The sequence below is a fragment of the Ipomoea nil genome, unplaced genomic scaffold (genome assembly GCF_001879475.1).
Source record: "Ipomoea nil cultivar Tokyo-kokei standard unplaced genomic scaffold, Asagao_1.1 scaffold1043, whole genome shotgun sequence".
In the NCBI taxonomy this organism is placed as follows: domain Eukaryota; kingdom Viridiplantae; phylum Streptophyta; class Magnoliopsida; order Solanales; family Convolvulaceae; genus Ipomoea; species Ipomoea nil.
In genome coordinates this window covers 3,672,491-3,698,853 of record NW_017617471.1, presented here as the reverse complement: position 1 = coordinate 3,698,853, position 26,363 = coordinate 3,672,491, and the positions used below count along the sequence as shown (strand labels likewise).

At 35.0% G+C, this 26,363-nt stretch overlaps 4 protein-coding genes across 5 annotated transcripts; 2 read left to right on the top strand and 2 right to left on the bottom strand.

Annotated features, from left to right (window-relative positions):
- Positions 1-1,764: 1,764 nt before the first annotated feature.
- Positions 1,765-5,524, top strand: LOC109182123 (probable protein S-acyltransferase 4). 2 transcript variants are annotated; one of them, XM_019332184.1, is made up of 7 exons: positions 1,765-2,307; positions 2,738-2,920; positions 3,328-3,636; positions 3,717-3,938; positions 4,020-4,405; positions 4,454-4,631; positions 5,073-5,524. In XM_019332184.1, exons 1-7 carry the CDS (start codon positions 2,251-2,253, stop codon positions 5,088-5,090), a joined length of 1,353 nt encoding a protein of 450 aa, XP_019187729.1. In that variant the 5' UTR covers positions 1,765-2,250; the 3' UTR covers positions 5,091-5,524. The 2 variants fall into 2 exon arrangements, with proteins under 2 accessions (XP_019187729.1, XP_019187728.1); XM_019332183.1 differs by having other exon boundaries at positions 1,766-2,307; positions 4,020-4,631.
- Positions 5,525-7,583: 2,059 nt separating this feature from the next.
- Positions 7,584-11,699, top strand: LOC109182125 (proteasome subunit alpha type-3). Its single transcript, XM_019332187.1, has 9 exons — positions 7,584-7,892; positions 7,975-8,058; positions 9,127-9,200; positions 9,755-9,841; positions 9,934-10,018; positions 10,170-10,216; positions 10,525-10,590; positions 11,182-11,272; positions 11,425-11,699. The coding sequence occupies exons 1-9, from the start codon at positions 7,749-7,751 to the stop codon at positions 11,494-11,496; spliced, it is 750 nt and encodes a 249-aa protein (XP_019187732.1). The 5' UTR covers positions 7,584-7,748; the 3' UTR covers positions 11,497-11,699.
- A 5,099-nt stretch (positions 11,700-16,798) lies between these two features.
- LOC109181155 lies at positions 16,799-17,377 on the bottom strand. The gene has a single exon (XM_019330910.1). It carries the CDS (start codon positions 17,375-17,377, stop codon positions 16,799-16,801), a length of 579 nt encoding a protein of 192 aa, XP_019186455.1.
- Positions 17,378-25,406: 8,029 nt separating this feature from the next.
- Positions 25,407-26,363, bottom strand: LOC109181154 (leucine-rich repeat extensin-like protein 1). The gene has a single exon (XM_019330909.1). It carries the CDS (start codon positions 26,361-26,363, stop codon positions 25,407-25,409), a length of 957 nt encoding a protein of 318 aa, XP_019186454.1.

Below are 26,363 nucleotides of genomic sequence, written 5' to 3'. Positions count from 1 at the left end.
TGGATAAAGGTCCATATGAGCTAGCACATTGGGGACTCCATATATTCAACACCCTTTAATAAAAGGACATGCTTTAGTCTCCAACTATTGCCATTGTGTTGGTGTTTTATGTCTATTTGTTGTCACTTACAACAAAAGAACAATCAAAATCATTGCATAGTTCAATTGATAGCCACATGTAACATTCAAAATTAATCTATAAAGGTGGAATATTTTTAATTAGAATAGTTGGTGCGTAGATGTAATTATAAAGTGTCATATTAAAGAATTTTAGACCAAATTTTATATTAAGAGTCAAACTAGGTGGATGTGAATTGAAACCGAATTAGTCTCAAAGTGAAGAGATGTTAGATGTCAGATGCAAAAAATAATCTTTAGATGGGTGCGACTCGAATTGAATCTAAATTAACCTCAAAGTGATGGAATATTAGATATTGTATGACAAAATAAATAAAGGTGTGACAATGGAAATCTGCAGCGCTGCACAAAAGAAGTAAATTGCATTCAAAATATCGTGTGTGACAAAGTCAATTGAGGGGTTTTGATTATTGATAATAACTGAATGATAATCATGTTTCATTATCTACCAATTGCATCACTTTCAAAGGAAAACACATATTTTTAAATAATTGTAATATGAATATGATATATATTTAAAGGTGTCTTATATAATTAGAACATATTTCATGTTCTAAAAAATAAAATATTTAGGTAACCAAACAACTTTTGTGAAATTAAACATGAGTCCAACACACAAACGTGAGACTTCCAAAGACCAGATTTCTGTGCCTGCACGTTGGCTATACAACAAAACAGCCAACACAACATTTTTTTTTTTTTTATTCTATGCTATTTTAAAATCAATTAAATATTGTTTATGGAAATAAGAATATCCGACTGAAGTTTATTTTCATAAAGTAAACAATGCAGAAGGAAAATGTTTCTCCACAAGTAAAGGAGAGTAAACTACCATGAATTAAATAGTAAAACGTAGGACATATTGAGAGTGTTGATAGTAAACAATTCACCAATAAATTTTGATTCATTTATCATTTTAATCATATTAAACCGTTAAATGAGTGTGAAAAAGAAAAGGTCTACGGATTATTATGAACATATAGTGTTATTAGTGAAGTATAGATTAATCAGTAGAGGTATTCTAGATATGTACAATTGGATATAATGGTTGAATGAGACTTACGTAGTGAAATGAGTACAAGTCGTTTCTTTAAGCGAGGTCAATTGAATAATTTATACTATACACGAGTCAATTTATACTAAATTGGTTTAATGTTGTGCCTCTGCACGTTTCTTCTTGACTAACCCAACAGGTTTGTTGGTCGGTCTAGTAGCGCCTAATCTTAAACCATGCTCTTCTCCTCTATCACAACGACCTTTTGTCCTAGTTAGATATGCCTACCTGGTGGTGCAAGTCAAGCTACTTGGCCGATCGACTAGATGTAGCCCATCAGAGTATTGGTAAACAATTATTTAGCTTAATTTATTAATGTTAAATTGACAATAAACTAAAAATAAAAAAATAATATGTGAAATAGTTTGTAGATATCGTAAAATTACTTTTTATTTTTAAAAGTCTAATATATCCATAATAGTTGTTAATTTATGTAGTGCTTAGGTTTATCTATTTTTATTCAAATTTACATTTTTAATGTTCAATTATTGTAAAATAGTCGAGGAAATGGACCGCCCCGTAAAAGAATACTCCGTAGTTCGTAGCAGAAGAGCCAAAATTTGGAACATCCGCCCCGCCAGAAGAGAGAGTTCATCTCAGGTGAAAATTACCAAAAATCATATTCTGCTTAGGGGGAGACACGACCAAAATTAGGAAATTCCGCGTTTAATACACACATACATTATATATACACACATGTATATATCGAAGAGAGAGAGAAAGAGAGAGAGAGAGAGAGGTTGGCTGTTAGCAATCCTTCCTGGGTAAATCCGTCTTGACACACACAGAGCACGAAGAAGGCAGGCAGGGAGGGCAGCTGTTTCTTGATCACACCCCCGAATCCGCGTTTCTTGTCAACAACACTCACAATTTGCAATCCCGAATTTCAATAAGTTGTGGGATTTTGCATGGCATGGTTTGTTGTGAGCTGATCAAGAAAAAAAAGAACAAGGAGAAGAAGAGGAGGAGTGGGTTTTTCTTTCTCTCTTCTCTCAGCCCAAAAGCTTGACTCTTGGGTGCTTCTTGTTTTGCCCTCTTCCAATTCTCAAGTGTGATTGATGGCTCAAGGGAAAGCCAAAGTCAAGAGGCTTTATCAGGTTTGGAAGGGGAGTAATGTAAGTTCATAATTTCATTTAGGGATTCTTTTAAATGCACAAGTGAAGTTGGAGTTTTCTTGTGTGATATATATATAGCTTCTGTTCATCATTGTTAGTCTTGAAAATGTTCATTTTGGCTAGCTAGGGCAGTGTTTAATTTTAGGTGAAAACATGGTTCTTAACATTGTATGCAATTGTGAACTTTGTTAGGCAGTTCATTGCAAGTGGAGGTTTTTAGGTGTGACATTTGATGAGTTTTAATACAACTTTTCCAGATCACAAGATATTCAGAATGTATACAAGTTAATTGTTTGTTTAAAACATGCTTTATACAGGTTTCTTCAATAATTGTTTGTTTAAAACATGCTTGCATACTTTGTTTGGTAAAAATATTGCCTATTTGCCTTGGTCTTATTGTTATTATTTTTTCTCTTGTTAATGCTCCCAGAAATTCTTATTTGGAGGAAGACTGATCTTTGGTCCCGATGTAGCATCTTTGTTTCTATCCATGCTCCTGATTGCAGGCCCTGCCACTGCTTTTTGCATAAAAGTTTATTCCAATATTAAGCACCACAAAGATGGTAGTTCTTGGTACCCTATACTACTAGTTGGAGCAGTTCTTGCCATTCTGGTAACAATACCATTCTCATTACAATATTGGTATTTCTTGTATTTTGAGGGTCAATCATTCTTTGGTATTCATATTTCATATGAGATATGACCTGTTTTGGCATTTGAAGTTATTTCATGTGGAAATCATTAGCACCACTTTATTTTATCATCGAAATATTTGAATCTTTATGCTGTCCATAAGTAATGTCTCTTTATTAGCTTTCAGTTTCTAAAGCTTGCTCCTAATGTTGTCTATTTTCTGGGAATTCTGGGTTTCACTCTGTTTCAAGAATACTCAAATGGACTTGTGTACATTGCTTATGCCACTCTTTGTTTGTATTATTACGCTTCTTGTTAAAAAGCCTAAGGTTGGGAAATAGAAATGTACATAACTCGGCTAACCAATCTTCTAAACTTTTTGTGCAGGCCCTTACGTTTCTCTTTTTGACAGCTAGTAGAGATCCCGGAATTGTCCCAAGGAGCTCAAAGCCTCCGGAATTTGATGAAACACTTGACATGACTACCCCTTCCACGGAGTGGGTACATGGTAGAACGCCTCATTTAAAACTTCCACGAACAAAGGATGTGATCGTGAATGATCACACAGTCAAAGTGAAATATTGCGATACATGCCTACTTTATCGTCCTCCTCGAGCATCCCATTGCTCCATTTGCAACAATTGTGTGCAAAGATTTGATCATCACTGTCCGTGGGTCGGTCAATGTATTGGATTAGTAAGTTCTATTTTTCTCTGCCCTCTTTCTTTCTTTTTCTTGTTAGAGTAACACGGAACTTCCTCTGTATTTGATTGCAGCGTAACTACCGATTCTTTTACTTGTTCATATCAACTTCAACGATATTATGCTTATACGTCTTTGTGATATCTTGGATCAACATTCTGCAACATAATGACGGTCCTTGGGGAGGTATTCAACAAGATGTTTTATCTGATGTTCTGATCGTATACTGCTTCATTGCTGTTTGGTTCGTGGGAGGCCTTACAGCGTTTCATTTTTATCTGATTTGTACGAACCAGGTAAACTTTGAACGTTTGTTTGATTACTCATTGCCATGTGTCAAATTTATATTAAGTGCTCTGACTCTTTACTTTTCGTAGACCACATATGAGAACTTTAGGTATCGGTATGATAAGAAGGATAATCCATATAACAAAGGGATGTTGCAAAATATCAAGGAGATTCTCTTCTCCAAGATCCCTCCCCCGCTGAATGATTTTCGGGCAACGGTTCATGAAGAAGCACTCGCGGTGGTGGAGCCCAAATCTCCTAACGTTGAAGGAAATGATGATAGCTCGAAAGAGAAAATTGATATTGAGCTTGGAAGTAGGTTTGCAGAAGAGAATGGCATTTCACTCCCCGAAATTTTGAGAAACTTGGAACTTGATGAGATAGAGGATGATTTGGAAAATATGGAAGGTAACGGGAGAAGTAACTCTGCAGATCGGGGAAGTACCGTTAGCTCAATGCACAAGATCGATATTATGGAGCAGAAAATTTCTGCAGAGAAGAATGCCCTTTCCCTTCCCAACCGGTTGGATAATGTTGGCACCGAAAATAACTCCATAAACAAGGATGAAAAATATAGATCTGATGGTGAATCGCCCTTCTATTCTCTTGAAGATGATGCAAAAGACTCAACGTCAAGAATACCTGAACAATTATCGACCTCCAATCAAATTGAAATCCCAAGTAGTCACGACAGTTTGCAGGTATTCTACTAGTTTTCCGCCCTACTGGGTTTTTTCTCGTTTTTTATATACAGCGGGGAAATGAACTGTTATTAAGTAAGCTTAAGATCCAATTTTTGAATTTATATCTCCATGATCCTTCTGCATGCAAACATTCTTAAACCCGGGACAGATAAACCAGTCTGATCACTATAAGAAGCCATAAACCGTGCATTATACAGAGGTCATTCCAGGTGTAGGTACTTTGTAAAAAGTTCTCGTCTTTAGCTAAATATACTTGATTGGCAGTTACCATCTAGTTCATTTGGATAGAACTGGTATAGTAAAGAAACATTATATGTACTTCTTTGTCAAGAATATCTGAACCAGTCGTTTGCTATTCAAGAATTCTTGTTTAGGCTAGTGATGATTGTTCCATTTAGTGACGATTGTTGTTTTCCTAAACGATTTATTTCTGCACAGGTACAACAAATGTCATAGGGAGACTCTCCCGTGCTTTCCACAACCCAGGTATTATACACATAAGCAGAGAATCTCTCTCTCGATCATCTTGCCTTTGGTGGGGCGGGCTTTTAAGGCCGGCCCGGGATTCCAGATTAGAAGATTTGCTTGTGGGTTGGTTGCGGGTTATATTAGACAATTGAGTGGTGCTGACATGGTGAATAAAGTGTAGGATCTTGATCCTCGTCGTCGTGAAAATTACATTTATTGATGAGTGGATGTATAGTTATTTGTTGAACCTCTCCTCATTGTTCATTGTGTGAGTATCTGAAATTCATGGCCAAAGACTACATGGTTTGAAGGCTAAGGTTGATCTGTTATAAGAAAACAAGAAATACTAACCTCAGAACCTGGTTTGTGTCTATGAGTTTTGCCAAATGCAGCAAAAGATCAAAGGATGGTGTAATTATTCATTGCTTGGGTTTAAGTTAGCCATTGTGATTCTTCCATTTATTCATTGCTTTTCTTTCTTTAAGGGTTATTTGAAAGAAAAAAAAAAAACTTGAAAAAAAAATGTACTAAGAAAAAATAACCATTTTCAAAGTTGAACAAAAAAAAAAAAAAGTTGAACAATGAATACAACCCTATAGAGAATTAACTTTAACAAATTTGATTGGAGAACAATTAATGCTCAAATTGGATATTAGATGAGGAAAATTCTAATCCTAAAGAGAAAAACATTCTTACTATACATTAAAATAAAATACATCATACAATATCATCATTTTCTATTTATAATTTAAAAAAAATGTTTTTAAAAATAGCCTTGTGAAACGGCAAATTATATCATAGACTATGATTTACCTTTTATTGTGGATCTTATTCCAAAATAACTTGCATATTATTTACATGTATATAAATTAAATGCATATAACATGTTAACTACAAACACATAAAATTGTAACTATAGACGCATAAACTATTAACTGCAAATACAAAATATGTTTATTGGATACACTATATATTATTAACATGTGTATGCAATTAACATTTGTGTATCAGTGTATGTAATTATCATTTTATATTAATTGCAGACAGATCATTTTTAAACTAATGTCCACAATACAAGAAGAATTCTAGTCCATAGTATAACAATTGTCGTGAAGCCCACTAACATGAATGTGATAATTTAGAGCTAGGTAATTGGGATTGCAAACAAGCTCTCAAGAATTTTGACTTGTAATGGCGCGCTGGCCCGCATTGATAAATTTAAGAGTTAATTATCAAAATGAGTTAATACCCAAAATCGTCCTCGATTATAGTGGTTTTTTTCAATTTCGTCCTAAACGACTATGATGACCTAATATCGTCCCAGACTTTTGTGTTTCGCTCAATTTAGTCCTCCATTTGTTATTCCGTCAAATTGGTGTTAAATTAAGGGACAATTCAGTAATGTCAATATTGATCTCTCTTTACTTTCAACTTGTGAAGTGCAAAATTCTTCTTTCTTGTACGAATTACACCCATAATTACTCCCGGACCTGCAAATCAAATTTTATATTCGCAGTTTTAGGAGTAATTCTGGGAGTAATTTGTAAAAAAAAGGGATTTCGCAGTTCACATGTCTATGAGTAAAGAGATGCCAATATTAAAATTACTGAATTGTCTATTTATTTAACACCAAATGGACAGAATAACAAATGAGAGACTAAATTGAGCAAAAACACAAAAGTCTGGGACTAAATTGAGCGAAACACAAAAGTCTGGGACGATATTAGGTCACCAAAGTCGTTTAGGACGAAATTGAAAAAAACCACTATAGTCGATGACAATTTTAGGTATTAACTCTTATCAAAATAGTTCATTGACTATAATGAAATTATCAATTTGATTTTGACTATTTTTTGACCAATTAAGTCCTTAATTTTAAAAATTTTAACCAATTTAGTCCTCATTAATTTTGTCGTTAGACTTCTGTTAACTTAGGACCAAATTGGTAATTTTTCTATAGTCAATAGACCATTTCAGTAATTAACTTTAGGTGTGGGTAATTCGGTTCGCTTTTCCCAAACTAAACCGTACCGAACATTAAATAAAATCAAACGGTATTTCCTTTCAGTTTTTAACCGAATTGTTCGGTACGGTTAATTACTTCAATGTTCGGTATGGTTTGATTTGAGAAAACCGAACCAAATTGTCACCCTTAAAGTTAATTACTGAAATGGTCTCTTGACTATAGCAAAATTACTAATTTGATCCCAATTAACGGAAGTCTAACGGTAAAACTAACGAAGGACCAAATTAATTAAGATTTTTAAAATTCAGTGTCTTAATTGGTCAAATAATTTGTTTAGGACTAAATTAATAATTTTGCTATAGTCAAGGAATCATTTTGGTAATTAACTCTAAATTTAACTTATTAATTATTGGACGGGTGTAAAAACAAATAAAAATTATTGGACCAAAAATTCTAGGTTATTGAAAAAAAAAGAAAGATGAACAAAGAAACAAAAATTGCCAGAAGACCCCTGTCTTGTTTTCTGTTTGATTTTTTTCCCCAACAGTTGCACTGGCCTGTTGTCTTGAGCTCAAAGAAAACTCTCTTCGCCTTCGTCTGCACTATATTTGCTTGTTCAGAGCTCGGAGCACACTCGAATCAAGGGGAATACCTCTAGCAGAAGAAACGGAAGAGAAAAGATGAGCAGCATAGGCACTGGCTACGATCTCTCGGTGACAACCTTCTCTCCGGACGGCAGAGTTTTCCAGATCGAGTACGCCGCCAAGGCCGTTGACAACAGCGGCACTGTAATCGGCATCAAATGCAAGGATGGAATCGTCATGGTATGGCCATAGGGAGATTGAATCGCAGGTTTATGTTTAGGGTTTGGGTTTCTCTTAATAGTTTCCGTTGGTTTGATTATAGGGTGTGGAGAAGCTGATTGCTTTGAAGATGATGTTGCCAGGATCTAATCGGCGAATTCACTCCGTTCATCGCCATTCCGGCATGGTACTACCGTTTATCTTTTTCCTGTATTTGCACGTATCCTCGAATAGCACATGGAATGCAATTTGTATTCTATTATCCTTATTTTGGTTTATATTTTACAATTGATTGAATCGTTGGAATACTTGCCTGTATCTTGGACAATTTTGAATCATCTGAATATTGTATGTGGTTTGAAAATGTCTAGGGGTTTTAGGGTTTTGTCAATTATAGTGAAGGTATGCAGCTAGGGAAATGTTGTGCAACTACGAGTTTTGTCACTATTTACTTTTCTATCCATGTAGCTGCAGCTTTATTTCTTTGTGGTATACTATGGAGCAGCAAGAGTGAACAAAAATATTTGGTAAGGTTGAACAGTGTCTTATAGAAGGCTAAGTGACAGTATTGAAGGAGGTGAAGTTAGTACCTTTTAAACCTGGAAAAGCTTGCAATCACTTAATAGAAGCATACATTTTTATATTTTAAGTGTTTCTTTGGAAATTCTTTGAATACTTGGTTCAGAGGTGGTCAAACTACTGTGATAGGAGGACCTTGTTGTGCTCTAATTTATAGATGTTTACAAGCACTTTTATATAGTAAAATCCCAATTTCATATGCTTTCAAGTGTATGTTGTGAATGAGGCTTTAACAGGTTTATTTCTAAAATAGCTGATTAACTGGGTTCAAAATCCCTGTTGAATAGTAGTCATTTCATCTTTATAGAAACCTGCATTTTTGTCACTAACGTTGTAAAAAATATAAATAATCCATTTTAGTGTTCTAGTTCCTGAGTTCTGACTGACCTAATGCATAGCTGCCTTAAATCACCAAGCTACTTGTGTTTTACAATCTAGAAAAGGTAACTGCTATGGTTTATCTAAGTTGTCTTTATAACATTCCACTACTTGTGTTAACTAAGTCTTGATGTACTACTTAAATCCTTCGAAAAATCTATTGTTCTTTATTTTTGGGGAATCAGTAATATTTTGAAATGTTTTGAGTTGTTGCGGATGGGAGGCAAATTGTTGCACAAACTAAATCTGTTTAAGTAAGATTTTTTTTGGGAAATCAGTAAGATTTATTTATTTACAGGCTGTCGCTGGGTTAGCTGCTGATGGGAGGCAAATTGTTGCACGAACTAAATCTGAAGCAACCAGCTATGCGAAGTATGCTTTCAATCATTCTTGTTTCTTTAGTTTGTGTGGTTTATAAGCATAGGATGTGATATATTGGTTTTCTTCCGGTAATCTCATTCCTTGGACTTTGTTCTGTGATTTGTTGTGTTTTAAGAGATAGCTATTATCTACTCTTTCTCTTGTTCTGCCAAATTGTCTCCCATACTTCTTGTCTTTGACTGTTAGTTACACAGACTAAATGCATATGGTGTTGCTGTGGATATCTCATAACTGAGTTTGCATTTAAAAAATTTGAGAACCGTTGAGAATATGAACTGAGGCTGATATTGGATTAATATTCAAACATGCATACATGCTATCATGCGGTGGTTTCCTTTTTGCTGATGAACTTTCCGTTTGGGGGCATTTGCACCTAGGGTTCTGTTAGTTGTTAATGCTTGGTATACCTTTGATTTGAAAATTCCAATTTACGACTCAGGTGCACCTACTTCTATTGGAGCAGAATCATTGTACAAGTCATTGTATTTCTTCTTTGATAAGTTCTTTGTAGTTCTTATATTTTTCGAATTGATTTGTTTTTGCAGTGTCTATGGTGAACCTATTCCAGTGAAAGAACTTGCTGAAAGGGTTGCTAGTTATGTACATTTATGTACACTTTATTGGTGGCTCAGGTTTGCTAGTTGCACTCACTTTTGCCTTTAAGAATCTTTTTGCCCTTTTGCTGCATATTGGGTGTGAAATTTTAGAGTAAAACTTGCTGCAGGCCTTTTGGTTGTGGGGTGATTCTTGGAGGATATGATAGAGATGGACCACAGTTGTACATGGTTGAACCTTCTGGTGTCTCTTATGTGAGTTGGTTTCTTCTGTTCGTTTTGCATCATTTTGGCGGTTTCTGTACATTTAATATTTTTAAACTTGTGGCATGCTTTGAATTAACTTGGTTTTGTGTAGAGGGTTATTTTCGCATGTTAATATATATATTTTCTTCATTTATTATAGAGGTACTTTGGTGCTGCCATTGGAAAGGGCAGGCAAGCTGCTAAAACGTAAGTAGTGCATATCTTCTTAATGTTATCCACCTTAAAGATTAATTTTTGATGAGTTGCACTCTCACCTTGTGGGAGTCTATGAATGGTGTGATTTCTTGTATAGTTCAACTTTCTAATTTCATAAATTGTTTTGGTTGCTTAAGCCCCCATATTAAATCTATTTTTTGTGTAAGATTGTTGCTAATACACATTGGCCTTTTAGTCATTGCTTTTACTATCTGGCTATCTCCATTTGAAGTGCACTTTTTAATAGGCTGATTGATTTCATTTACGTGCTAATGCATTTCAAATTCAATTGTGGCCAGTGAAATTGAGAAATTGAAGCTCTCTGAAATGACATGTCGGCAAGGAGTTATTGAAGTAGCCAAAATGTGAGTCCCATCTTTTCCTATTTAACTTGAGAATACATGCCCATTTGCAAAGGATGGATTTATAGTTGTATACAGATTTGTTGATTTTGTCAGTAATACCACCACCACATTGGTTGTATAGAACATGTCTAAGCTGGACTTATTTTAACAAGTTGACTACTATGACGTAGCTTTTTACGCACTAATGATAATTATTTTTTCACTTGTGAATATTTCTTGCCACATCTATGACTGAATCTTGAAGATTGGAGAAATTCAAGCAATGACCTTTTCTTTCTTATGCTCCTCTTCTTGTTTTAACTTTAAAAAATTTATTACCTCATTACTCTATTCAATTGTATATTTACTTTTCTTCCCTTCATTTTCTTTGTTATTTATATCAAGCTGTTTCTTGATAACTTGTAGGATATATTTGTCAAATCTATACATCTACAAAAATGTTGTGATTATTATTTGAACTTAGTCTCAAACGAGAACTTGCTGGGACATATATTATTAGTGTTTTATATATATATATATATATATATGTTCTAAATGTTGCATGTGAACTTAAGAAAAGTGATGTTGACGTAGTATTTTGTTGATACGCAGTATTTATGGTGTACATGATGAGGCCAAGGACAAGGCTTTTGAATTGGAAATGAGTTGGGTATGTGACGAGTCTAACCGCCAACACCAGAAGGTATGGTAGAAAAACCAATTTTAATATCCTTTCTTGATCAATTAGAAGAGAATGGCATGTTGCTTGTTTGTTTCCATTTCTATTTTCTTTGCCAGAGACATGCTGCCACCAATATAATGTTTTGATCAACTCTTCTCTTTGGTATGTTTTAGGTTCCGGAAGATCTGTTAGAGGAAGCCAAGGCAGCCGCCAAAGCTGCACTTGAAGAAATGGATGCAGATTAGTTGCTATAACATGATAAATTGTTATTGTACTGTTGCTTTATTGAAGCAGATTTTTCAATTTTCAATGTACTTTAGCTAAGGTGTTTCTTATTTAAGTGTTAGTGGATTTGGAACCTTTATGCGTTCTATTCTGGTGTTTCATTAAATGTATACTCTGTTGCTTTATGGTTTATTGTTTTATGTTAACAAACCTTTATAACTCTTGACAGATTTTTGAGACATGAGATCTTTAGACATAATTTTCGAAGATTCATTGACTTTTTTGGTTTGAGGCGGTTAACAATAAATAATTTATGTGATTTTTTTACTAGGGTTATAAAATGGGATTTTCCTAGATTGTACTTTTGGATAATGGTGGCATGTTTTGTTGTAAATTAGATATTAATCAAATAATAAAGTTCTACCAAATAGAAGACTTTCTTATGGGAGGTTATAAGTGATATCCTTCTTATTACTAATAATTTGCTTATAAAGAGGGTAAATATTGATTCTATTTGTGCCATGTGTGCTATCATTCATGAAGACACTATACATTCATTGGTGTTGTGTGCCTATGCGAAATCCATATGGGCTCAATCCAACCTTCACTTCTTAATATTGTGACAAATGTTTTTCATGTTTGGTTTAGTGCAATCTTGAATATTCTAGACACTAATGGAGTTATGTATGTAGTTGCAATTTTATATCATATTTGGAGAGCGTGCAAGGAGCGGTTTGAGATGTTTATTTGCTAATGTTGAAGAAGCTGATTGCCGCCGCTGTTGCCACCATGCAGGTGTGGCGCTGAGTACACCCCGCTGCTGTTGATTGTGTGCGAGCCATAGACACCGCCCCTACCACCACTGTCTACCATCATGAACCATGCTGTTGCAGTACAACCGAGAGCATATAATGTCGACGCCGGGTATCACCATGCAATGAACACATGCACTATTGGAGCGGTTCTTTTCGATGGCAATGGTGGTTATATTTCTGCCTACAGCGCTCCCCTCCCGAGTTGTTTCTCCCCACTTAATTGTCGAGACATTCGCATGCAAAGAGGCCTTGTCATGGCTAAGCGCTCGTGGAGAACAGTCTATAGAGCTATATACAGATTGTCCTACACTTCAATAATGTTATCTATCTTCTGCAGGTGCCCCGTCTCGTTCGTATATTGGTTATGCTATTGATGGTTGCAGAACTTGCATATCTACGTTTGATTTCTGCTCGATTAAATTTATTCCTAGACCACAGAACTATTTAGCTCACACTTTAACTTCTACAACTTTCGATCATAATACTGTTATGTATTGGGACATTGTTCCGCCTGACTCTATTTCGGTTTATCTCTAAATAAAACCACATTGGTTTGTATTCAAAAAAGAAGAAGATTTTAATGTAACGATAAAGTTATTATTTTTTTTTTTTTTGTAAGTTCCAAAATAAATAAAAAATTTGAGTTGAAGGAGTAAAATTTGAGAGTCCGAATAATATTTTCTTTATTTGAAATACCTTAGGGTCTCTCCCATGCAAGAAATAGGGGGAGAAAGGAGGAGAGAAGCATTGGAGTGGAGGGGATGACAAGAAAGGAAGTTGCTCTGCAGAAATTGTTCTCTTGGGAGCAACATTGACACCGCGTGTGGTGCGTGAGCAGCATGTGTCAGTTGGGAGCAGCTTGCTGTTTCGATTAAAGATTTGATGTTAATTTTTTATTTTTTATTTTTTATTTTTTTTAAACTTTGAAGTTTAATTTATTTTTAAAAAATTTAATTGTATTATTACAAATAATTGTTGATATATTTAGTATTTAAAATTTCGTATTCGCTTTTGAATATTAATTTATTTCGTTATTTAAAATTTAAAATTATTATACAGTTGATGAAATTATTAATTGTACAAAATTAAATAAAATAATAAATAATGTGTAGAAGTGTGAAAGTGTAGGGCTCACAAAAAGTGAAGAAAAAAGAAGAAGGATTAGAGAGAAAATATAATTTAAGATTATATGGTGAGATGGAAGATATGGATCTATGAAATGGGGAGACAAGGGAAGAAGAAGCGTTGGGGATTCCCTTAGAAGTTAGAACATCCTGAAAAGGGTTTTATTATTATTATTATTATTATTATTATTTTTTTTTTTTTGAATAAAAGGCTTCATTAAAATTAGACCAAATCCATTCTCAAATTGTTTAAAATGACAAGAGGAGGAGTCAAGTTCCAAACAGAGCAATTAGACATGGAACAAGCTGCCCGAGCAAGCTCGTGGACTACTTTGCTCGCCGATCGTTTAACTAAGGATAAAAATACATTAAAAAATACATCGTCTAAAAGTCTAGCAAATGTTGTAAGGGTGTGTTTGGCATATCAACTAAGCGCTGAATATACTTTAATTTATTTTTTACTTTTTTTTTGTCATAATTTTTTCCTCCATTTTTCATCTTCTCTCTTCCTTCTCTTTCCTATTTGCATTGCAAAAACCATCCCAAAAAAATTGCATTATATTGTTTCTTATATTAAAGTCTTTTGTTCAATTTGTCAACTACTATATAGTGTGATGATACATTTGTTACCATATCAAATGAGTGGCCACAAAATCGAACATTGTGGTGGACATTGATTCTAGCTTTGGGCTGAAAAAGATTAAGTATACAACACACACTACTACCTTATTAAGAATCATGTTTTTTTTTTTTTTTTTTTTTTTTTTTTTTTTTTTTTTTTTTAAATTGTTCAATCTAATGTTTTTTTAATTAATCTAGTTTTTGTACTTTAAAATTTACTCGGTGACATTATAACTTTAATGTTAATTTTAATATTTTATAATTTACAAAATAAACTTAAAGGAATTTGATAAGATTTCGAATGCCCGCTTGATTTTTTCTTTTCAATATTTTAAGAAAGTAAAACTATTGAACAGTAACTTTTTTTAGTAGATGGAATTAGCATTTCAAACTCAAAACAGTAACTTTTGAAACACTGTTTTTAGCAATATTTTAAGGGAGTCTGTTTGGAAAAAATGATTATTTTTTCTGAAACGTCTCTCAACATTAATAAAATATAATTGAACTATTAAACTATGTAAGCTCTAAATTAAGTGCTACTGATCTGATGCAAGATCAAATGCATGGGATGTAAAAAATTGAGGAACCTTGAGACTCCTTATATAGGGAGCTTCATGATTCGTCTCAACTTTTTCCATCGATGTGGAAAAAATAAAATTAAAAGAAGTTTGCGCTCAAGTGACCTCCTCTAAACATTGTTTTTTAACAATGAAACGCTTCCCAAGATTAATAAAAAATAATTGAACTATGTAAACTCTAAAATTAGACTCCATATCATAGAGGAACTACTGATCCGATGCAAGATACATTGGATGGGAAAAATTGAAGAGCCTTGAGCCTCTTTATATAGGGAGCTTCAAGACCCTTCTTCACTTTTTCCATCGATGTGGGAAAAGTAGAATTAAAAGAAGTTTGCGCTCAAGCTCTCTTATTTTTTTTAATTTTAATTTTAATTGGACAATAAGAGATCAGTCAATACTATCTAGTAACTATATCCCGATAGAGTAACAACCCATAATATTGTCCATATATAATTTAGCTATAATGTAAATTCATATGTTACCCAAGCAACCCACAAAATCCTCGAAGTCATTCCCTTCCATCTCAAAGAAAATGCTTAGTAACTTGATGGAATTAGCATTTCAAGCTCAAAACACTAACTTTTGAAACACTGTTTTAACAATATTTTAAGGGAGCTTGTTTGGAGAAAATGATTATTTTCTCTGAAACGTCTCCCAACATTAATAAAAAATAATTAAACTTGTAAACCCTAAAATTAGGCTTCATATCACAGAGGATGGAGCTACCGATCCGATGCAAGATACATGGGATGGGAAAAATTGAGGAGCCTTGAGACTTCTTTTATAGGGAGCTTTAAGGGCCGCACCGTCTCCACTTTTTCCACCGATGTGGGAAAAGTTGAATTAAAAGAAGTTTGCGCTCAAGCTCCTCTTATTTCTTTTTTAAAATTTTAATCTTAATTGAACGATAAGGGATCAATCAATACTATTTAGTAACTATATCCCGATAGAGTGACAATCCATAATATTATTCATATATAATTTAGATATAATGTAACTTCATATGGTACCCAACCATAACCCACAAAATCCCGAAGCCATTCCCTTACATTCCATCTCAAATAATGACACCATTATTTGACATAGTTTCACTCAATTGAGTCAACGTACACACACCAATCAATACTTAAATTGACATATCTTTTTTTTTTTTTTTCTTTCTTTGAAATCCAAAACCACCAATAATAACTTCATATATTCCGTAAGTCATTACAAATAGCACGAAAAATAAAGGAAGGGCGCCGGTATCAAACCAAAACCAACTACCTCCCGTTAAAACAGCGTCTCTAGCTAACAAGTGAGCCACAATATTAGCAGATCGCTTTACAAATTAAACCCGAGTCTAACATTTGAAAACGAAGATAGAAGAAAACATAACATTTATATCATAAAGCAATAAACCAAACGGTGAACGATTATGCGTATGAAGTTGAGATATAATTTGTTGAGCATCCGTTTCCACAAGAACATTACCATAGCCCCGACCCTTCAACCAGCTTAATGCTTCTCGAATAGCCAGAGCTTCAGCCTCCTTTGATAAATTGACATATCTTAATTAAACTAATAAACAACCTACAAGAAAGACGTGAGCAATATCTTTGAATTGAAAAGTGCCACAAACTAAGGGTCAGCATACTATAGCTAGTTACAGGAAAAAAAAAAAATCGTTAAGTCGGTTAATCGAAAGCTGACGCAATGCAGCTGACGTTTGCATCATAGTAGTATGTAAGTCGTCGTAGAACAAAGATAACTAATTAACCATCACGCATATATCATGTTAATTAACTGCCATATAACTAATTAACCGGTCGAGAATCACCAACGGTTTTTACCCGTTGGCCTTCCCGGTCGTGAACAGATAAACGCCGGCGCCGGCGCCGACAGTAGAGAAACCCAATTCAGATAAGAGAGATTGATAAGTTAGTTCTTGAATATTCGATAATTCAACACTTTAAATTGAGATAAAATAATTAAAGAACTTAAAAAACACAATAATCTATCAAAATGAAATGAAAATGGTTTATTAAACTGCTATGAAAATGACAGACATATGATGAGAGTATCTGATAATGATGAAATGATTGTTTCCTGACAAACAAACAGACAATAAAACTGCAAAGATAATCTTAACCTATCCATTAATGGAGTTCAAGTTTTCCCGCGCAAAATATGAAAAGAAATTCATAGCTTGAGATTCAAGTCCACTTCTCCATCCTCGATGAGAACTTCTGGAGTATTCCCTGGAATGGAGTTGATAGCAGCAATGGAACCAAGCAAGTTGGTGACAGGGGAATCGGCGGGAACACTTCCCACCGGAGAGGTGTTGTCGCCGGAGGCCGTCATCGCCGGCCCCGACAAAACCTGAGTTTCAGGCACAGCAGGTGGAAATGGATAAGCAAAGAGCGGTGGCCTGGCTGGAATCTCCGGCAAGCCAGGCAGGAAATACGGCGGCATTGCATCTGCAGCCTGGTACAAGTAGTTCACCTCGCCGCCGGCGCCGCCGACGGGAAGTGGTGGAAAGGCAGCGAAAGGATAAAATGGATTATAATCCATGAAGCCGACACGTCTCCTCTTAACAGTCCAATCCATAGCTCTCTCCATCCGGTGCGCATTCTGGTGCCCTCCCAAAGCATGCTTATTTCTGAACCTCTTCTCGCAGTATTTGCAGCCAAAACCTGCCGCCGCCTCCGGCACCGCCACAGCCGCCGCCGCCGCCGCCGCACGATCTTCTTCCCTGGACTGCCCGCTCGCCGCCGCCATGGTCAATCTTTGTCTCAATCAAGATCAGAGATCAGACAAGTTTAATAAACATATACGAGGTAGATAGCTAGCTTAGAGTGTTGGATTTATACAAGAAGAGATATCACGTAGTTCACGTTCTTTTTTTATTTTTAGAAAAAGATAATATCGTCGTTATTATTTATTATTATTATTTTAAAAAAAGAAAATATATTGTTGTTTTATAATTCGTTGTCGAGTAACATAGTAAGCAGTCCCGTCTCAGTTTTAATTTTATGCTTTAAAGGATTTTTGGAATAATATTTATTATTTTTTGGTCATCATACCAAAAGTTAATATAGAGTAACATTTATATTTCATATTTTCTCGATTTCAATCAACCAACTATAGATAATATAGATTGATTTATTTTTTTGGGTGATATTTTACCAATTAAGCTAACAAAATACATTTTACCTATAAAACACTTTTAAATAGTGGCATAGTTTATCGTAAATTAAGAATATGTACGTGTATTTTTTTTAATTTTTTTTTACTATTTTTTTTTGTTTTAATTAGTATTCTTTAATTAAAAATCTCATTATTGATCTAATTTTTGTACTTGAATTTAGGATATGATAATAAAGGTTTACACGGTTTGAACAATTTATTATGTTGATGAAATGACGTGATATTATTACTGTCATGCATGCTATAGTATATTGCCATTACAATTTTAACGTAAACTTTAAATATTTTAATAATTTATTACAAAATAAACTTGAACTATATATAATATGCTCTCTCCGTTTCATTTTATGTGTATGGTTCAATTAATGAGATTTGACTAAAGTTATTTTTAATTCAATTTAATTTTCATAACACTAAGTTTAGTATCAATATAAAAAATTTATACATTTAGAAACTATATTAAAAGTACTATTAAAGATTAAAAAAAAAAATCAAATTTAAAAATAAGTAAAAAAAAATACTAAATAAAATAAGAAAAGAAGCAAGAGTTGGTTCGACTAATAAACAAAGTTGAAAAAATCGTTAGGCGCCCGTTTATTTTTTATTTATATTAAAAAATTATTTAAACTCCCGCACATGGTGCCTAGATGACCGCCTAGGCCACCTAGTCCACGGTGATCTACTCGATGCCTAGGGCGCTTAGGCGGCCGACCGCCTAGAACGGCGATTTCGCCGAATTTCTAGGCGGGCGGCCGCCGCCTAGGCGCGATTTTTGCAACCTTGCTAATAAATAGTAAATAAGACATGTAAAATGAGACTGATGGAGTATATAACAATAATTTGAATCGAGCTAATTGAACTGATGTTGAGTTTTATAAAAAATTATCGAGCTAGACTCAAGTCTAAATTTAATACCAAAAAATGGGCAATGTTCAAAAAATCGTTAAGTCGGTTATCGAAAGCTGACGCAATGCAGCTGACGTTTGCATCACAGTTGTATGTTAGTCATAGAACAACGATAACTAACCGTCATAAATCACGTTAACTACCACGTACATAACTAACCGTCAATCACCAACGGTTTTTAGCCATTGGCCGCGTGAACAGATAACAGAGATTGAGAAGTTCTGTTCTTGAATATTCAATTCATTCAACACAATTTTGAGCTTTAAAAACACAGTCTATATATCAAAATGAAATGAAATCGTTTATTAATTTAACTGCTATGAAAGCTGAAAACGACAGACAAATGATCCGATGAGTATCTGAGAATGAAATTATTGTTTGTTGACGACAGACAAAATTAAAAGACAATGGCAAAACATAACATCTTAACCTATAATATATGTTTTAATGGAGTTCAATTTTTTCCCACGCAAAATATAGAAACTTCATAGCTTGAGATCAGTCATATCCAATTCTGATCTACATCCTCAATCATTTCTGGAGCATTCATTGGATTGGAGTAGTTGATAGCAATCGAACCAAGCATGGGGGTGATATGAGAATTGGCGGGAACACTTCCCACTGGAAAGGTGTTGTGGCCGGGGATAGTCATCTCCGGCAGCAAAACCTGATGAGCACGAGGGGGGTGATTTTCCACCGGCGGCCTACTGGGCAGTGGGCGGCCGGTTTCAGACACAACAGGTGGAAATGGATAAGCATATGGCGGCAGTGGCCTGGCTGCTGGAATCTCCGGCGGGGGAATGGGGTGGCCAGGCAGGAAATACGGCGGCATTGAGGGTGCCTGGTTCCAGTAGTTCCCTTGGCCGCCGGCGCCGGCGAGAAGGAGATTAACCCCAAAGAAAGGAGAAAATGGATAATAATCCATGAAGCCGCCACGTCGATTCCTCTTAGCAGTCAAATCCCTATCTCTCTCCATCCGGTGCGCGTTCTGGTGCCCTCCCAAAGCTTGCTTATTGTTGAACTTCCTGTCACAATATTTGCAGCAAAACTCCCGCCCCGCCTCCGGCACCGCCACCACCGCCGCTGCACGATCTTCTTCTCTGGACTGCCCCGCCGCCGCCATGGTCGATCGTCGTTGCAATCAAGATCGGAGATAGACAAATTTAATTAATATGTACGAGCTGAGGTTGCTAGTTAGCTTAGAGTGTTGGATTTATATAGGAAGAGATAACACGTAACAAAGTTATCGTTTTTTTTTTTTTTTTCTTTAAAAAAAAAGATTACATTGTTTTTTTTTTTTTTTTTTTTTTTTTTTGAAAGTTACTGGCTCTATTACATTGTTGTTATTATTTAAAAAAAGAAAAAAATATTGTCATTCCATAATTCGTTCTCTAGTAACATTGTAAGCAGTAAACACTATCCCGTCTCAGCTTTAATTTTATGCTTTAAACTTTAAAGGATTTTTGGAATAATATTTATCACTTTTGGTCATCATACCAAAAGTTAAAAACATTTATATTTCATCTTTTATTGATTTGAATTGAACCAATCAATTATAGATAATTTAAACTGATTTACTTTTTTTGTGATATTTTGCCAATTAAGCTAACAAAATACATTTTATTATTTAGAAAATACTTTCAAATAGTGGCAAATTAAAGTTTCTCGTAAATAAAAAATCTGTGCGTTTTTTAACAAGTTTGTCATCAATTGGTTGAATTACCTTAGAATTGAAGTTGTTGTACTAAAGTGTTATTATTATTATTATTATTATTATTATTATTATTATTATTATTATTATTATTATTATTATTATTATTATTATTATTTAAATTAGTCTTCTTTAATTAAAAATTTAATTGATCTAATTTTTATACTTTAATTTAGGATTAAGGCCGGTTTACACGGTTTGAACGTAAAATTTTTTATGTTGTTGAAATGATAAGTGATATTATTACGTACTGTCATGCATGCTATAGTATATTGATGACATTATAATTTTAACGTTTAACTTTAAATATTTTAATAATTTACAAAATAAACTTGAGCTATATATACTCTCCGTCTCATTTTATGTGTCTAGTTAGATCAGTTAACGAGACTTGGATTAACACTAAGTTATTTTTAATTCAATTTTTCATAATACTTTTAATTTAATTTTTCATAATACGGAGTACTAAGTTATCATTAGAATAAAAAATTTATACATTTAGAAATTACATTAAAAGTACTATTAAATACAAAAAATCAAATTTAAAAATAAATAAAAAATAAAAAATAATAAAGATAATAAGCAAGAAAGAAAGAATGGTTCGACCAATAAATAGTGAACAAAACAGGTAAAATGAGAACGATGGAATATATAACTATAATTTGAATCGAGCTAATTGAATTGATGTTGAGTTCTTATAAAAATTATCGAGCTAGACTAAAGTCTAAAATGTTAAGTTTGAGGATGAACTCGAGCTTGCGGGCCTTAGCTTGTTTACTCGACAATGTTCAAAAAAACCGTTAAGTCAGTTATCGAGAGCTGACGCAATGCAGCTGACGTTTGCATCGCAGTTGTAATGTTAGTCATAGAACACTTTTGATCGAGCTTAAAAAACACAATCTATATATCAAAATGAAATGAAATCATTTATTAATTTAACTGCTATGGAAACTGAAAACAACAGACAAATGATCTGAGAATCTGAAAATGAAATTATTGTTTGTTGACGACAGACAAAATTAAAAGACAATGGCAAAACATCAATGGAGTTCAATTTTTTTCAGCCCAAAATAAAGAAATTCCATAGCTTGAGATCATATTCATATCCAGTTCTGATCTACATCCTCAATCATTTCTGGAGTATTCATTGGATTGGAGTAGTTGATATCAATGGAACCAAGCATGGGGTGAAAGCAGAATTGGCGGGAACACTTCCCACTGGAAAGGTGTTGTCGCCGGGGATAGTCATCTCCGGCAGCAAAACCTGATGAGCACGAGAGGGATGATTTTCCACCGGTGGCCTACTGGGCAGTGGGCAGGTTTCAGACACAGCAGGTGGAAATGGATATGCATAGGGCGGTGGCCTGGCTGCTGGAATAATCTCCGGCGAGGGAATGGGATGGCCAGGCAGGAAATACGGTGGCATTGAGGGTACCTAGTTCCAGTAGTTCACCTGGCCTCCGGCGCCAGCGAGAAGGGGAGAAACCCCAAGGAAAGGAGAAAGTGGATAATAATGAAGCTACCACGTCTAGTCCTCTTAGCAGTCAAATCCCTATCTCTCTCTATCCGGTGCGCGTTCTGGTGCCCTCGCAAAGCATGCTTATTGTTGAACTTTCTGTCGCAATAGTTGCAGCAAAACTCCCGCCCCGCCTCCTGCACCGCCGCCGCACGGTCTTCTTCTCTGGACTGCCCCGCCGCCACCATGGTCGATCGTGGTCGCAATGAAGATCGGAGATCAGACAAGTTTAATTAACATGTACGAGGTAGCTGGCTAGCTTAGAGTGTTGGATTTTTGTAGGAAGAGATAACGTAAGTTTTTGTTTTTTGGTTTTTTTGTTTTTTTTTTTTGTTTTTTTTTTTAATAACATAACATTGTCGTTATTATTTATAAAAAAAAAAATTAAAAAATATTGTCCTTCTATAATTCGTTCTCTAGTAACATTGTAAGCAGTAAACACCATCCCGTCTCGGATTTAATTTTATGCTTTAAAGGATTTTTGGATATTTATCATTTTTGGTCAATCATCATATCAAAAGTTGAAAACATTTATATTTTGTCTTTTCTTAATTTGAACCAATCAATTATAGATAATTTAGATTGATTTTTTTTTTTTTTTTTTGTGTGATATTTTGCCTATTAAGCTAACAAGAATCTGTGTGTGTGTGTGTGTGTGTTTTTTTTTTTAAATTTTATTTTTAATTAGTCTTCTTAATTAAAAATCTAATAATTGATGTAAGTTTTGTACTTTAATTTTAGGATAAAGGTTTACACGGTTTGAACAATTTGTTTTTTTCTTTTATATATATATATATATATATATATATATATATATATATATATATATATATATATATATATATATATTATTTAAAGATAAGTTTGAACAATTTTTTATGTTGTTGAAATGACGTGATATTATTGCTGTCTTGCATGCTATAGTATATTGCCATTACAATTTTAACGTTAACGTTAAATATTTTAATAATTTATTACAAAATAAACGTGAGCTATATATACTCTCTCCGTCTCATTTTATATACCAACAAAATAAACGTGAGCTATATATATTCTCTCCGTCTCATTTTATGTGTCTGGTACGGTTCAATTAACCAAACTTGACTAATAACGACAAAATTGAATTAGTATTAACAGTTAACAGTTATTGAATGATATTTGTAACGGAGGACCAAATTGAGTCGATTCCTATCCCATTCCAACTGAGTCTTCCTCTGCTCCGATAATCCGCAAAATTTCTGCAAGATTTCATCCATGGAGTCATGAAGTCTCCACCACGTCCGATGCGCCATGTCACTGGCGTAAACGCGTTGATCTTCAATGTCTCAATTGCAATCGTAGTCTCTGTAACAGAGTCACGGATTTAACCCTAAGTAATGTATGGCGTAAAGCTTGGGAGGATCCGACCCGAATAGTTGGTTCTTCACGCCGACATTGACGGAGGAATTGGACCAGAAATTCTTCAGAAAATTTTCACTCAGTTAAACCTCACACTACCTCTTTTACCTTCCTCTCGCCGGATGGCCACCGGCGACAACAGCACCACCCTCCACCACCAACGTCCTCTCTCCCCCTCGTCTTCGGCCTGTACCAATGCGACTGACGACTATAGGACTACGAACCAGCGAGGGAACCCCTGAGAAAGGGGGTTGAGAATAGTGATTGACGTTTTTGCCTCTCTAAATAACGGTTATTAAATGATATTTGTAACGGAAGATCAAATTGAGTCGATTTTACAAGTTAGAGGACTAAATTGGGTACTTTTAATTTTCTGGGACTAAATCGAGTATTACCTAATAGTCGAGAAACCAAAATGTATTAACTCCTAAGTTTAGTATTAATATACACAATTTATACATTTAGAAACTACATTAAAAGTACTACTAAAGACAAAAATTCAAATTAAATTTAAAAATAAATAAAAATACTAAAGAAAATAAACAAAGAAGAAAGAATTGGTTCACCTAATGAATAGTAAACAGAATAGGTAAAATGTGATTGATGGAATATATAAGATTAATTTGAATCGAGCTAATTGAATTGATAGATGTTGAGTCTTATAAAAATTATATTAGCGAGCTAGACTCAAGTCCAAAATTTTAAGTTTGATCAAGTTTGAGGATGAACTCGAGGCCTTAGCTTGTTTATACAACCCTAATTTAATTTTGATTAGATGATATAAGATTAGTCAATACTATTTAGTAACTATATCCGAACAGATTAGAGTGATAATCCATAATATTGTCCATATATAATTTAGCTATAATATAACTTCAAATCCTACCCAACCACCCCACAAAACCCCCGAACACTTTCCCCCTTCCATCTCAAATACAATGACACCATTTGACATAGTTTCAATAAATTGACTCAACACACACGTACCCATCAATACTCAAGTTAGACATATTTTAATAGCGTTTTTTCTCAACTAATAAGTACTCAGTAATAAACAACTCACAATAAAGACGTGAGACATATCTTTCAATTTCAAAGTACCACAAATAATGGTACCAGAAGATTATATTATTAGTTACAGAAAAAAAAAATTGACATCATATTCAAATTTAAAATTAAAGCTAACATTTTATTAAATTACAAGTCTTTAGTAAACAAAATCACAGCAAATTTAATTACACTCCAAAAATGAAAATTTAACTAAAAATACAATTTTCATAAATTTAAATGTCAATTTTTTCGTCAACCCTATTAGAACTATTTTCTCAAAATACTGAAGAAGCACATGGAAACTTGAACCCACAACCTCTCATAAAAAAGAGTAAATTGATGCCACTAGATCACAAGGTCCATGACAGTCACCCTAAAATTAATACCAAAAAATCGACAATGTTCAAAAAATAGTTAAACCTGTTATCGAAAGCTGACGCAATGCAGCTGACGTTTGCATCGCAGTTGTATGTTAGTCATAGAACTACGATAACTAACTATCGTAGATCACGCTAACTATCACGTACATAACTAATCGACAATCACCAACGGTTAACAGTTGGCCGCCTTCCTTCTATGTGTATTGTGTAGTGAACAGATAAACACCGGGAATCACCAACCTAACGGTTTTTACCCGTTGGCCGCCTTCCTTTTATGTGTTGTGAACAGATAAACGCCGGCGCCGAATGACGACAGTAGATCAGAGAAACCCAAGTCAGATCACAGAGATTGAGAAGTTATATTGATCTGAATATTCAATTCATTCAACACAATTTTGAGCTTAAAAAACACAATAATCTATATATCAAAATGAAATGAAATCGTTTATTAATTTAACTGCTATGAAAACTGAAAACGACAGACAAATGATCTAATAGATCTGAGTATCTGAGAATGAAATTATTGTTTGTTGACGACAGACAAAATTAAAAGACGACAATGGCAAAACATCAATGGATTTCTATTTTTTCCCGCGCAAAATAAATAGAAATTCCTTAGCATGAGATCGATCAGAGTCGTCATATCCAGTTTTGATCTACATCCTCAATCATTTCTGGAGCATTCATTGGATTGGAGTAGTTGATAGCAATGGAACCAAGCATGGGGGTGACAGCAGAATTGGCGTGAAAACTTCCCACTGGAAAGGTGTTGTCGCCGGAGATAGTCATCTCTGGCAAAAAAACCTGATGAGCACGAGGGGGGTGATTTTTCACCGGCGGCCTACTGGGCAATGGGCCGGTTTCAGACATAGTCATCTCTGGCAGCAAAACCTGATGAGCACGAGGGGGGTGATTTTCCATAGGCGGCCTACTGGGCAGTGTGCCGGTTTTAGACATAGTCATCTCCGGAAGCAAAACCTGACGAGCACGAGGGGGATAATTTTCCCCCGGTGGCCTACTGGGCAGTGGGCCGGTTTCAGACATAGTCATCTCCGGCAGCAAAACCTGGCGAGCACGAAGGGGATGATTTTCCACCCGCGACCTACTGGGCAGTGGGCCGGTTTCAGACATAGTCATCTCCGGCAGCAAAACCTGACGAGCACAAGGGGGATGATTTTCCATCGGCGGCCTACTGGGTAGTGGGCCGGTTTCAGACACAGCAGGTGAAAATGGATAAGCATAGGGCGGCGGCCTGGGTGCTGGAATCTCCGGCGAGGGAATGGGGTGGCCAGGCAAGAAATACGGCGGCATTGAGGGTGCCTGGTTCAAGTAGTTCACCTGGCCGCCGGCGCCGGCGAGAAGGTGAGAAACCCCAAGGAAAGGAGAAAATGGAAAATAATTCATGAAGTCGCCACGTCTAGTCCTCTTAGCAGTCAAATCCATAGCTCTCTCCGTCCGGTGCGCGTTCTGGTGCCCTCCCAAAGCATGCTTATTGTTGAACTTTCTGTCGCAGTATTTGCAACTAAATTCCCGCTCTGCCACCGCCACCGCCTCTGCCGCACGATCTTCTTCTCTGGACTGCCCCGCCGCCGCCAT

Bases quoted from the DNA above. Each gene is read 5' to 3' on its own strand.
- LOC109182123 (XM_019332183.1), top strand. From the start codon at position 2,251: ATGGCTCAAGGGAAAGCCAAAGTCAAGAGGCTTTATCAGGTTTGGAAG. The intron at 3,637-3,716 runs GTAAGTTCTATT...ATTTGATTGCAG, and splicing joins TCGGTCAATGTATTGGATTA to CGTAACTACCGATTCTTTTA. The intron at 3,939-4,019 runs GTAAACTTTGAA...TACTTTTCGTAG, and splicing joins ATCTGATTTGTACGAACCAG to ACCACATATGAGAACTTTAG.
- LOC109182125 (XM_019332187.1), top strand. From the start codon at position 7,749: ATGAGCAGCATAGGCACTGGCTACGATCTCTCGGTGACAACCTTCTCT. The intron at 9,842-9,933 runs GTTTGCTAGTTG...AACTTGCTGCAG, and splicing joins ACACTTTATTGGTGGCTCAG to GCCTTTTGGTTGTGGGGTGA. The intron at 10,591-11,181 runs GTGAGTCCCATC...GTTGATACGCAG, and splicing joins GTTATTGAAGTAGCCAAAAT to TATTTATGGTGTACATGATG.
- LOC109181155 (XM_019330910.1), bottom strand. From the start codon at position 17,377: ATGGCGGCGGCGAGCGGGCAGTCCAGGGAAGAAGATCGTGCGGCGGCG.
- LOC109181154 (XM_019330909.1), bottom strand. From the start codon at position 26,363: ATGGCGGCGGCGGGGCAGTCCAGAGAAGAAGATCGTGCGGCAGAGGCG.